This window comes from Lampris incognitus, chromosome 14 (assembly GCF_029633865.1).
Source record: "Lampris incognitus isolate fLamInc1 chromosome 14, fLamInc1.hap2, whole genome shotgun sequence".
In the NCBI taxonomy this organism is placed as follows: Eukaryota; Metazoa; Chordata; class Actinopteri; order Lampriformes; family Lampridae; genus Lampris; species Lampris incognitus.
Genome location: NC_079224.1, coordinates 39,439,478 through 39,452,700, shown reverse-complemented (window position 1 = coordinate 39,452,700; position 13,223 = coordinate 39,439,478). Strand labels below are relative to the sequence as shown.

At 48.2% G+C, this 13,223-nt stretch overlaps 1 protein-coding gene across 1 annotated transcript; it reads left to right on the top strand.

Annotated features, from left to right (window-relative positions):
• Positions 1-2,896: 2,896 nt before the first annotated feature.
• Positions 2,897-5,351, top strand: ccl20a.3 (chemokine (C-C motif) ligand 20a, duplicate 3). Its single transcript, XM_056293684.1, has 5 exons — positions 2,897-2,981; positions 3,430-3,756; positions 3,930-4,041; positions 4,798-4,872; positions 5,032-5,351. The coding sequence occupies exons 2-5, from the start codon at positions 3,591-3,593 to the stop codon at positions 5,072-5,074; spliced, it is 396 nt and encodes a 131-aa protein (XP_056149659.1). The 5' UTR covers positions 2,897-2,981; positions 3,430-3,590; the 3' UTR covers positions 5,075-5,351.
• The last annotated feature ends 7,872 nt before the right edge of the window (positions 5,352-13,223 follow it).

Sequence of the window (13,223 nt, the reverse complement as noted above, 5' to 3'; positions counted from 1 at the left end):
AGGACAGCACAAACAGGCTCTAACCAGAGTAGAAAAAGAAGTGGGAGGCCGCGTTGCACAACTGAGCAAGAAGATAAGTACATTAGAGTCTCTAGTTTGAGAAACAGACGCCTCACAGGTCCCCAACTGGCATCTTCATTAAATAGTACCTGTTAGAGCCTGTTTGTGCTGTCCTCTGAAGGGAGTAGTACACACCGGTGTAGGAAATCTTCAATTTCTTAGCAATTTCTCGCATGGAATAGCCTTCATTTCTAAGAACAAGAATAGACTGTCGAGTTTCAGATGAAAGTTCTCTTTTTCTGGCCATTTTGAGCGTTTAATTGACCCCACAAATGTGATGCTCCAGAAACTCAATCTGCTCAAAGAAGTGCCCATCCAACCAATCCAACTTGTGGGAGCTGCTTCTGGAAGCGTGGGGTGCAATTTCTCCAGATTACCTCAACAAATTAACAGCTAGAATGCCAAAGGTCTGCAATGCTGTAATTGCTGCAAATGGAGGATTCTTTGACGAAAGCAAAGTTTGATGTAAAAAAAATCTTATTTCAAATACAAATCATTATTTCTAACCTTGTCAATGTCTTGACTCTATTTTCTATTCATTTCACAACATATGGTGGTGAATAAGTGTGACTTTTCATGGAAAACACAAAATTGTTTGGGTGATCCCAAACTTTTGAACGGTAGTGTACCTGTGGAGGCATGGAGATGTTTAGGGGAGATGGCAGTGGAGTTTTTAACTAGATTGTTTTAACACCATCTTGGAAAGTGAGAGGATGCCTGAGGAGTGGAGAGTAAGCATGCTGGTACCAATTTTCAAGAACAAGGGCGATGTGCAGAACTGTAACAACTACAGAGGTATAAAGTTGATCAGCCACGGCATGAAGATATGGGAAAGAGTAATAGAAGCTAGGTTAAGAGGAGAGGTGACGATTAGCGAGCAGCAGTACGGTTTCATGCCACAAAAGAGCACCACAGATGTGATGTTTGCTTTGAGAATGCTGATGGAGAAGTATAGAGAAGGACAGAAGGAGTTACATTGTGTCTTCGTGGCTTTAGAGAAAGCATATGACAGGGTGCCGAGAGAGGAGGTGTGGTATTGTATGAGGAAGTCGGGAGTTGCAGAGAAGTATGTAGGAGTGGTGCAGGACATGTATGAGGGAATTGTGTCAGTGGTGAGGTGTGTGGTTGGAATGACAGATGGGTTCAAGGTGGAGGTGGGATTACATCAAGGATCGGCTCTGAGCCCTTTCTTGTTTACAATGGTGATGGACAGGTTGACGGATGAGATCAGGCAGGAGTCTCCATGGACTATGATGTCGCAGATGACATTGTGATCTGTAGTGAGAGTAGGGAGCAGGTGGAGGAGAGCCTGGAGAGGTGGAGGTATGCACTGGAGAGAAGAGGAATGAAAGTCAGCAGGAGGAAGACGGAATACCTATGTGTGAATGAGAGGGAGGACGGTGGAATGGTGAGGATGCAAGGAGTAGAGGTGACGAAGGTATATGAGTTTAAATACTCGGGGTCGACTGTCCAATGTAACGGGGAGTGCAGTAGAGAGGTGAAGAAGAGAGTGCAGGCAGGGTGGAGTGGGCGGAGAAGAGTGTCAGGAGTGAGTTGCGACAGAAGGGTACCAGCAAGAGTTAAAGGGAAGGTTTACGAGATGGTAGTGAGACCAGCTTTGTTATATGGTTTGGAGACAATGACACTAATGAGGAGACAGGAGGTGGAGCTGGAGTTGGCAGAGTTGAAGATGCTAAAATTTTCATTGGGAGCGATGAAGAGGGACAGGATTAGGAACGAGTATATTAGAGGGACAGCTCAGGTTGGACGGTTTGAAGTCAAATCAAGAGAGACAATATTGAGACGGCTTGGACATGTGTGGAGGAGAGATGCTGGGTATATTGGGAGAAGGATGCTGATTATGGAGCTGCCAGGGAAGAGGAGAAGAGGAAGTTCCAAAGAGGTGGTTTATGGATGTGGTGAGGGCGGACATGCAGGTGGCTGGCATGACAGAGGAAGATGCAGAGGACAGGAAGAGATGGAAACGAATGATATGCTGTGGTGACCCCTAACGGGAGCAGCCGAAAGTAGTAGCAGTAGTCGTACTAATATTGTATACTTTTGTACTATATTGTATAGTATGGTATGGTATGTCTTGTACTGTATTATATTGTATTGTATTGTACAGAATTGTATTAGCTAGAGGTGTTGTATTGTAATGATGGCATAGGGATTAGCACTATCCCCTCACAGCAAGGGGGTCTTGGATTTGATTTGAACCCATCTGTGTGGGGATTGCGTGTTCTCCTTGTGTTTACATGGGTTTCCTCCATTGTGTCCTTCCGCTATCCAGAGAAATGCATAATGGGTGAACTGGGGTCTCTAAATTGCACATAGGTGTGAATGGTGAGTGACTGCATGTGGAACCTGGATGGACGGGCAATCAGTCCAGGGTGTCTGCTGGGATGGACTGCAGCCCACCACAACCCTCATTTAGTTTAAGAAGGGACGGATGTATCATACTGCATTACATTGCATCCTGTTTTACTGTATTGTATTGTATTCTATTGTATTCTAGTGTGTCATATTGCATATTACATTTTACTATATAGTATTTTACTGTATTGTGTAATGTATGGCATTGTACTGTACTGTATTGCATTGTATTGCGTTGCATTCCGTTGTGTAGAATCGGCACAATAGTTAGCATTGTTCCCTTACAGCGGGAGGATCTTGGTTTCAGTCTCAGGGGATCTGTGTGGAGTTTCCAAGTCCCCAAAGGGGAACATTGAACAAAAACATACATGTTACGTCAGATAAACTGATTACGTCAAATTTGCCCGTGTGTACGAATGGGAGTGTGAGTGCTCACGTTTCAGTATGTTGGTCCTGATATGAACTGGCAACCTAGCCAGGGTATCTCCCTGTCTTGTGCCTCAAAGTATGCTGGCATCTCCCTGCCCTCCAAACAAAGTAAGCAGGTAAATAATTTCTATTCCATTCTATTCATGATAGTATGTGAACCTGCTCACATTGCACGGTTAATTTGAATCAGGTCTGTACATGTCAGTGATAACTCTATATGACCATAATGGTTAGATATAGGTGTCATCCCATGCTGACCACTGTCAAAATTTGTCTGAATTAACATGGCTACGGCTATGTGTATCGTTTTTCCACTGCATGCTTTGTGGGAACGTCGTGGTTTACACGCCAAGGAGGAAACCAAGGGGTCAATGTGTGAACACAGCGTGAAGATGAGTCAAAATCATTTAATTTGAACAAAGACATACTTGCCGAGATACACGCCATTTGTACTTACTGAGAGTGAAATGCATCAAATTGGACAACAATAAATTGCTCAACAGCATTTTTTTTCCCCTGCCACTTCTCTCTCAGCTGAAAGGTGTTCCCTTTTTTTTTTCACAGGGGAAAATAAAGGGGAAATTTTGCAGCGCCACAATAGATAGTGCTGATGGCGTGGGTAACAGGGAAGCCGTGGGGCAGGAAACTCCAGCTCAGGTTTTGTGACCCCTTTTTGAGTCAAAATTTCCTCCCTGGCTGGCTGAGATGTATATAGGGCCCCGGTGATGAGTGGCTCCTCACCACAGTCTCTACGGCTCCACCACAAGACACCAGAGACAACAGATCAGCTAAAAGATAACTCAGACACAGTCATGGTCCTAATCAGAGCTCCCGCGGTGGCACTCCTCATGCTCTTGGGCATCGCCGTGTTCGCCCAACACACATCTTCAGGTAAGAAATGAAATCTCTCTCTCTCACCTTTTCTCTCCCACCTCATCGCTCTTCCTCTATGTGTCAGCGTTGGTGTCATTATGGCGTTTATCTTTCCCTCTGTTTCCTAATCTTGCTTTTTTTTGTCCTTCTCTCTACTATCTAATCCAACGTTACTTTTTCTGGATTCACAGCCGCGTCTCGTGAATGCTGTAGAAGCTACAGCGAAGGGAGACTACCGTTCCGTATCATCAGTGGCTTTTCCGTGCAGACTGTCAGACAGCTATGTCCATTCAGGGCCATCATGTGAGTATCTATGGAATGCCGTTAGACCGGCTTCACACGATGAAGCCTTCATGCAACTAGTTGCAGGCTGCAGGCTGCAAGCTGCGCACAGCCTAATTGCCATGCAACCTCGGTTACGCAACGCGATTCGAAAATAATCAAAGTTGCACGCAACACATTAGATTTAATGAGTAGTCTGTCCCACTGACATTATAACGAAGCAGTGAACAAATGTTGGTGGAAAGGTTAACCAACCGTCATGTTTTAGTCAGCGGTTAGCTGATCAGCCTCTCACTGCAATGTGAACAAACTTCGTCTAGCTCAATTTGTTTCGTCGCCGCGGCTCAGCTGATCAGCAAAATGAAAAGCCGTCTACCGATCTTGCATAAGCGCAGTAAGGACAATCTCCTTTTTCCAGGGCCCAGGACGCCATCTTTTTTCTTCTCCTTATAATCCAAGTTAGAATCACTCACTCCAGATGAAATGAACGCTCATAAATGACATCATCACCTTTCAGGTTACCTGCGTTTTGACCGGCTGTTGCCAAAGCGTCATTTCACAAAGTTGTAGCTGAGTTTCAAACAAGGTTCAAGTGCGCTGCAGAGGGTTTTGCACTGTGCAACTCCAGCATGGCTTTAGTTTCGACTTGAGTTTCACGCAACTAAAGTAACATGAAAGTCTCGCCGTCTAAAGCCAGCCTCCAGCACTTTAGCCTGGTACCAGTGCAGGAGACGTGAAACAAATACTAATCATATTCTCTTCTTATTTCTTTTATAGTTTCCACACACACAAAGGTAAAGCGTGTGCGGATCCTGCCCTAGACTGGGTCATGGATTACATCACTCGTTTGAGGTACGTTTCCTGCCAACAAACAATTATCCAAACTTAGCATTCGTTCACAATAATGCGCTGTGCAAATGCCCGCGTTGTATAATGGCGTGAGCCATGACATAACAGCTGCAAAAATATCTAGAACTAATGAGTTTTCCTTTTTTCCAATTTTAATTTTAGAAATAAAGCCCAAATGGTTCACAGACAGACCTCCAAGTCCTAATGGAGTTGTGCCGGCTGTGGATGCCAGCCAGCCACGGGGCACCACCGCAAAGGCTGTCCAGGCCTCCAAGGCCTAAGCTTCATGTGTACTTTGTGCGCGATCCAGCGACGTGAACTCTCCGAGCCGACGAAATGTACCTTTTCTATTTTGAAAATCTCTGTATTTGGATGACCAAATGTACTATTAAGACCAATCTTTGTTTTAACACGTAGAGGGTTTGAGCTCCATTGTAAGAGCATTGACTGTTTTATTTTGGTAATAAACATTTTTTTTAAAAAAGGCACTACAGTTGGTGGATTCATGGGTTCAAACTGGGGCCATAATGGCTGCCAGTGAATGATTTTATGAGTCATATGATTTACTTATATCACAAGGAATCTTTTTTTTTTTTTTTGGTCATAAGAACACACTTTTTATTTTTAACCATTGATCTTCTACTCCATCTTAGGAAAATTCCAGCTCTGGAAGTTTTCTCGGTCCATGATCACGACACGTGAGAAGCAGAAAGTGTTGCACTTCTCACCATTTTTACTTTCCAACTTATATTTGTCCATCCTAAATGTTCTTTTGTGACATCACTGCCAGTAAGAATGGGCTGGGCCGGGTTGTCAACGTGGCCAGTGAAGTTATTGGGGTGAGTCAGCTGCGGCTCTCTGACCTCTACTATAGCAGGTCCTAAGGAAGGCCCAGGCCTCTACTATAGCAGGTCCTAAGGAAGGCCCAGGCCTCTACTATAGCAGGCCCTAAGGAAAGACCAGACTTCTACTATAGGCAGATCCTAAGGAAGGCCCAGACCTCTACTATAGGTAGGTCCTAATGAAAGCCCAGAGCTCTACAGGTCCTAAGGAAGGCCCAGACCTCTACTACTATAGGCAGGTCCTAAAGAAGGCCCAAACCTCTACTATAGGCAGGTCCTAAAGAAGGCCCAGGCCTCTACTATAGCAGGTCCTAAGGAAGGCCCAGGCCTCTACTATAGCAGGCCCTAAGGAAGGCCCAGGCCTCTACTATAGCAGGCCCTAAGGAAAGACCAGAACTCTACTATAGGCAGATCCTAAAGAAGGCCCAGACTTCTACTATAGGTAGGTCCTAAAGAAGGCCCAGAGCGCTACTATATACAGGTCCTAAGGAAGGCCCAGACCTCTACTACTATAGGTAGGTCCTAAAGAAGGCCCAGGCCTCTACTATAGCAGGCCCTAAGGAAAGACCAGACTTCTACTATGGGCAGATCCTAAGGAAGGCCCAGACTTCTACTATAGGTAGGTCCCAAAGAAGGCCCAGACCTCTACAATAGGCTGCTCCTAAGGAAGGCCCAGACACCATATTGGACTGTCCTGATCACCCCCTGCAGAGGGAGCTTGAGCTCCTACATACAGAGTTCCTGCACAGAGGGCAAAAAAATACAGTGTGTCTTTTGTTTGCACAGCAATTAGTAGCCTGAATTTGTACATGTGATCTTTGCACCTATGTATTCAGCATTCATCTGTTTTGTGCACTGTCTTCATTTCAAGTGATCTCACATTTGTGCCGTTTGTCCCTGCGATCTGTCCCTTTATATTGTCAAGTCATTGTTGCAATGCCTTGACAATATAAAGAAAAAACGGGATATAGTGAAAGTCCTCTGACATCAGTAGGGGGAAGTCATCTGAGTTCCTTGTATTAAGAAAGTAGACAAATACAGGTACTGCCAGACACACGGGTTGTTGACACCTACTAGTATATTATAGCAGGAGCCTTTGTCTTGTTGGAGGTTAATGGGAGAGTATCGCCCACTCTCACGGGCGTCTACTCACAAAATAAAAAGGTTTGCATTGTACCATTAAAAACCCTATGAAAAACCCACCAAACAAAGCTGAAATAATAAATAACCGGGGTTTGAACGTGAACTGCACGACAGAAAAAGGGACTTGCGTTAACGCGCTTTGGTTCCTCTCTTGTCTCATGATCCGGATGGCTGCAGAACGACTGACCCAGTTTAACGTGAACCGCTACTATTGTGAGCAGATTTCTGAACACTGGGTGGAGACAGTTTTCGCATTTCTCTTTAAAGCTGCAACACAGTACTCATGTACCTTTTTTAGCAACTCTGTTAATGTGGCGTGCAATTGTTCGGATTACTCCCCCCCCTCCCCCCACCCCGAGCATGAAAACTAATGCATTTTCCCCCACTGTTGGGAGTGTTCATTGCTTGGAGCACATGAAGAGGGTGAGGACTTTCAGCTCGAACCCATTGTCACTTTCCTCACATGAGACATTCGCTGCACAACATGACGTGTATGGCAATGGCGTGTGTGCGTATATATATATATATATATATATATATATATATATATATATATATATATATATATGCACACCACGTGTGATTAACACTGTCAAACCTGATTTTCTGAATCTAAAGCATGTGATACTTTATTGGGAGAGAAGTGACTCCGTTTTAACCCCGGGCCGTGATGGTACATAGCCGCCGGCGACACCAACGAAGCTGAATAAGCCAACTGTGCTTCTTCTCTGGTCACATGAACCCGTCCCAAATGACACTCCGGAGCCGCGCTCCCAGCCATTATTACATCATCCTCACTGTTCTGCACGGCTGCACAGAGTGCTTTTCGATGAATAATACAGGGAGGGAGGGAGGCGCGGGGTGGGGAGAGAGGGGCCGTGGGCCTCGGTTACTATACATTGTGTTAGAAGTGGAGCACTAGACTACTCGGGAGGACGGCAGCACCGAGGCCGGCGGAGGGACCGGGGAAGGACGCCCTCCGCCTCGCGCCGTAATTTCACGTCCGACAACGGTCCTCATGTTAAGTTCTGCCGTTCACAAACTGAAAAAAACAAAAAAAAACAAAAAACAAAATCACACCAGACTGCGTCGTTTTGATGCAACTTTATTGAGCAAAAAAAAAAAAATCAGAAACCAGCAACGCAAACCTGCCCTGGAAATCGTCACTCGTTCGAGACCCCCAAGAACCGCGGTCTGTGTATTGCAGAAGTACACACAAACCTACATACATATTGTAAATTGCACACGTACACAATATGAGTGACTGGTATAGGGAAAAAATGTAAAAAATCATGACGGGAGGGGGTTTGATGAAGGAGGGAGAAATGCTAACACATCACAGACAGCCCCAGACTGTCTTAAGGAAGAAGCCAAGGTTACAGGGTGTCCTCCCACTGGGGACCAGGCCTTAGTAGAGAGGGAAATAACATCTTGCACCCTGAGATAGCCAGACAGGTTCTCTATCACCCCCCACCCCCGCACACACACACACACACACAGACTAGCAGGCTGGCAGCCAGACTGTCGCTCGCGAAACTCAAAACACAGATAACGAGAAGGCGGCGTTAGTCGGAAAGGTGAAAACGATCTAATTTCTGGATTTGGATTTGACTTGAATTTCACGCGGCGTGGTGCAATTGCGGCAGCGCGGTGAAAAGGACCAAACAAAGTGTAATAATAACCACAGAACACGTTTTATTTTGTCTCCGAGTCGCTCTCACAAGCGCGCCGATGTGCACACACACACACACAGTTAAGTGAGCACACTATAATTAGACAAACAAAAAAAAAGAGAGAAGGATGAAACATCTGAAAGAGAAGAGACTCCAAATGATTACACATTCACTCCACTTCCTTCCCCCTTGCTGCACACACACAACCGCCAATTAGAGAAGAGGAGGATGAGGACAGGCAAAGCAGCCAGGAGTCTATTTGGGTCTCTCTCTCTCTCTCTCTCTCTCTCTCTCTCTCTCTCTCTCTCTCTCTCTCTCTCTCTCTCTCTCTCTCTCTCTCTCTCTCTCTCTCTCTCTCTCTCTCTCTTCCCCTGAAGACACCGAGAGCCGGCGAGCGAGGACACGAGGAGAAAATAGAAGTGAAAAACAAGAGCTAAATAAATAAAGAAATCGGTACGTTTCACATCCGGTTGGCTTATTGGCTGAGACGTGAGTCAGGCAGATCTGGGCCACAGTTGCACTCATTGTTCAGTGAGCTTTTCCACACAGTCCAACCCAGCGACAGCAATGAATGTTGATTGTGACCCTTGGTCCTTGGGGCACAGTGGAAACACTGTCCTGCTTTGTGGGTGCAGGCATGCATGCATGCGTGTGTGTGTATATACATCTGCACGTGTGTCTGAGCCCGCGGGCCTGCGTCTTCGCGTGTGCCCGTGTTCATCTTTTTATGTCCGTGCGGGTGTGTCACCGTCTGCATTTGTGGATTTGCATGTGCACACACACCCCACCCCCCCCTCCTTGGCTTTCGTCCAACCCCGCAGACCAATTCCCTTTATTTCTGATGACGTCAGGGCTTAGCCACAGGGCACAGTCAACGGTCGATGGTTTTCATGTGATCCATACCAAACTCACCGACAGCGTTGAATGTTCACCGAGGCAAGCGGGGAGAGAGCGGGCGTGACGGTGAGCCGAGCGGACAGACAAGGCAGGGCTGAAAGGCAGGAGGACGGCCGGGCCGACGAGCGTTCGGACAGAGGCGCAGCCGAGGGCGGCACTCGGAAGCATAGCGGTCAGGTCACATGGCGGGAGGGACGTGATGACACGGGGACAGTGACAGAATGAGTCCGCCGTCCACGGGGCGAGGACGGACGGACCGCCGGGGCCGCGGTCGCCGTAGCGGCGACGCTGTGCTCGGCTCAGACGCCGCGCAAGCTACTGAACCGAGCCAGGTTTGATTGGCGGTAATCACCGAGGGCACCCGTGTGCAGCTAGCTTAAGGACTTTCATCGGATAAACAGCGCCGTGGCATCGTCGCCTCGTTCATCGCCGGCACTCAAGAGCGAGACACCTGGCTGCCGTTTCCCGGAGTAGACACGGGCCGGTATCGGCATTTGAAACCCAGATGAAGAGGAAGTCGTCTGAAACGCTCCCCCTGCGTTGTGCACAGGTGTTGGCAAAATAAATCTGAAGCTCCAACCGGGGTGACTTTCTACCGCGAATCCTGAGGAAAAACCGGGCGGCGTTAAATGACAAGCGTAACAATTTGTTGTTGTTGTTGTTGTTTTGGTGTCTTTCTGGTTGCAAACATATTCTGGGGTAGTACTTCTAAACCTGCCGTGGACGGGTAACACGGGGAACAATACTTTGGTGTCCTACTGGGCAGCCAAGCTTTCACAGCCGGGGCTCTGCCTGACCACGGGCTGAGTGCTCCCATTGTCGGGGGCGAGCCGCGGCCGGGGGATAAACAACCCCTGACAGTTTCGCTCCCCGCTGCACAGACCCGGGCTGACGTCAGGGTGGTAAACGCTGATATATGTTCATTCATCACCGGCTTTCATAGTCTAGAGGCGCTGATGTCACCGGGCGAAGCCGGCCCGCATTCATTATTACCCCCCCCCCCGGGCTAGGGGCCCGGGGAGCCGACGTCCAGCTAGCATACTAACGGACTCGGCACAATGGAAGACCGACGCGTCATGCTAATGATATTAAGAGTCCAGAATTTGATACAGGACGGGACAAAGGGACACTGTCGCACATGTATGCTAGGTATTTGCCTCCGCGCCGCCGCATTTCCTCCTCTACCCAGATGGCTTGAAAGCTGCGGGAGAACGACGGACACTCGGGGGGGGGGGGCTCGGCGGGCAAACGTCACGGTCAGGAGCGATCCGTGTGACCCGGGGCTGTTCATGTGGGAGTGTCCGGGCTCCGAGAGAGAGCCGCCCCTGCTTCCGGGGGGGGGGTCACGATCCACGGACGGGCACGGGATGTTTCCAGGCCCACTCCTCCCTCTTAGGGTGAAGCGAACCGGCGCTGATAAGAAACCAAACTCATAAGCCAAATAATATCTTCTCCCACACACACACACGTGCACACGCACACACACGTGCACACGCACACCTCACCACACAATGAGACCCGAAATGAAAAATAGGCATAGGGTCCAGGGATAGGAGAAAAAGGGGTCTTTACCATGGCAACCCAACTGTCAGACAGGCATTTCTTCTTAATCCCCCCCCCCCAGTTAAATGTCGCGCCCTCTTAGGGACCCCCTCTCTACAGATGAATATTTCTTTTGTGTTGAGGGACTGTGTGTGTGTGTGTGTGTGCGTGTGTGTGTGTATGCGTGTGTGGGTGTATTTGAGGGAGGGATCAAGGATTGGTTGGGAGGGAGCGCTGTGGGGTGGGGTGTGGGGGGGGTGCGTGGTCGTGGTTAGCGGAAGATCATAGCTAACCCAGCTTGAATGAGGGGGCCAAGCTGCAGGCCACAGAGTCTCAACATTACACAAGGGGCAAAAACCCTGAGATCGGATCACACGCACACACACACGCACACACACACGCACACACGCACGCGCACACGCACGCCACACATACACCTCAACACTGTGTTGATGGAGGGAGATAATCTTTTGAAATAGCAGATAATTACCCCATATGGCAAACAGCCGGGTTCTCCCTCTCCGAGAGCCCATCACCGGCTAACCCCACACTTTATTCTGCGCTATGAATCTCTCGTGGTCTCGGGGTAAGCCTGCACAGGCCGGTCTGCGTCCCCGACAAAAGCGGTTTGGAGGAGTGGGTGGGGAGAGGCGTCAGCTGCTAGACAAAATAAAAAGGCTCTGTTTGCTCCTGACAGTGAACGTCCTCCCCCCCCCCCTCCATGTTGTAGCTCGTCCACAGCTGCAGCCACATATTCTTTTATTTTCTTTTTTTGGGGGGGTGTGGGGGTGTGTGTGGGGGGGGGGGACTGGGAGCTCAGAGAGAGTGATTTGTCCTTCCTGTACTGCTCCTTTGTCTTGGTCTGCGCGACGGCGAACAGTGGTCAAATTAAATTCATCAGTCTGTCACGCTGCTCGGCGACAAAACACAACACGACAGGGAACGTGTCGCACGCGGTGTGCGTTTTCGCCCCCGTCAGGCCACCATTTTATATCTACCTCTCGTTATGTGGCTTTACACCGCGCTACCCGAAAGATCCTCGCGAAGTCAGCAAAGTCCTCTTGGAAGGGGGGCACCTAAAGATGGGAGAAGGGAAGACAGGAGAAAAAAAAATAACACATGAGCAGAAAAACCACACACACACACACACACACACACACACACACACACAAGGCAGGCGAGGCGAGGCGAGGCGAGGGCTCAGTTTTCCTCTTGTTTTTTTTTTCCAACACCATCCACCCAGGAAGCTGAAAATCCACAAATGAGTTTACAGTTTGCACTGAAAAAAATAAAATAAATAAATTAACTGATTTGAAAAAAGAAAAAAAAAATTCCACCAAGGAGTCTGAGCAACAAAAAAGGAGGAGGAGGAGGAGGAGGAGGAGGAGGTGGTGCCGGTGGTGTGTCTCTGGGGTGGTCTGTGGCGGCTGGGCCGGGGGGCGAGGCTGTAATGTAGCTGTATGTCCACTCCAGTGTGTACTGTACATTCATTTATAATGACTACCAGACCCGCAGTCTGCCTACAGGGGCCTTCCGTCCTCCTCCGTGGACCTGCACGTGAATATGGCAGCGCTCAAGACTTTACTGGCAGCGTCCTGCAGCTTTCACAACAACACAGAAAAAAATCAAATCAAATCGGAACGCCGAAAAACACCCGGAGGATACTCGGCATCAACCAAATGAAAATAAATAAAAGTTCAGAAAGCACCCGTCACAATGCATTAAGCCATTCACGTTTGTCCACTTTTGCCTAGCATGTGCGCGGCCCTCACGCGCCCAATACGTCGGACCCTGACAAAAAAGGACTGATTATACGATATACCGCGGGAGTTAATGTCAATTTACAAAATGTAGAGTAATGGCTGTTTACCCGGCCACGCCAAAGGCAGTGTGATGGTTCACTACCTACAGTGGATGTGGGCTTCCTCAACATCTGGCTGTGGTATTTTATGCAACACAGGCCATACCGAGAAAGACATTAAGTTGGAAAACTGCTACAACTGTCCCGTTATTACCCCTTGCCAAGCCTTCAGAGCAAATACCGAATTATCTGGAAAAATTTGACTTTAACATGACTTGAGGTTAATCATTTCTTTGCAGCTGCAAGCTAATGTGATTTCGGCTTCTCTCCCCCTCGGCTTTTTGCTGCCCCCCCACCCACCCCCCCACCCACGTCTCTCCCTCTCTCTCGTCTCTAACTGGGGCGAAATGCTTTAAAACACCAAAAGCAAAACAAAAAAAAATAAATAACAGCTCC

Bases quoted from the DNA above. Each gene is read 5' to 3' on its own strand.
- ccl20a.3 (XM_056293684.1), top strand. From the start codon at position 3,591: ATGAGTGGCTCCTCACCACAGTCTCTACGGCTCCACCACAAGACACCA. The intron at 4,042-4,797 runs GTGAGTATCTAT...TTTCTTTTATAG, and splicing joins TGTCCATTCAGGGCCATCAT to TTTCCACACACACAAAGGTA. The intron at 4,873-5,031 runs GTACGTTTCCTG...TTTTAATTTTAG, and splicing joins GATTACATCACTCGTTTGAG to AAATAAAGCCCAAATGGTTC.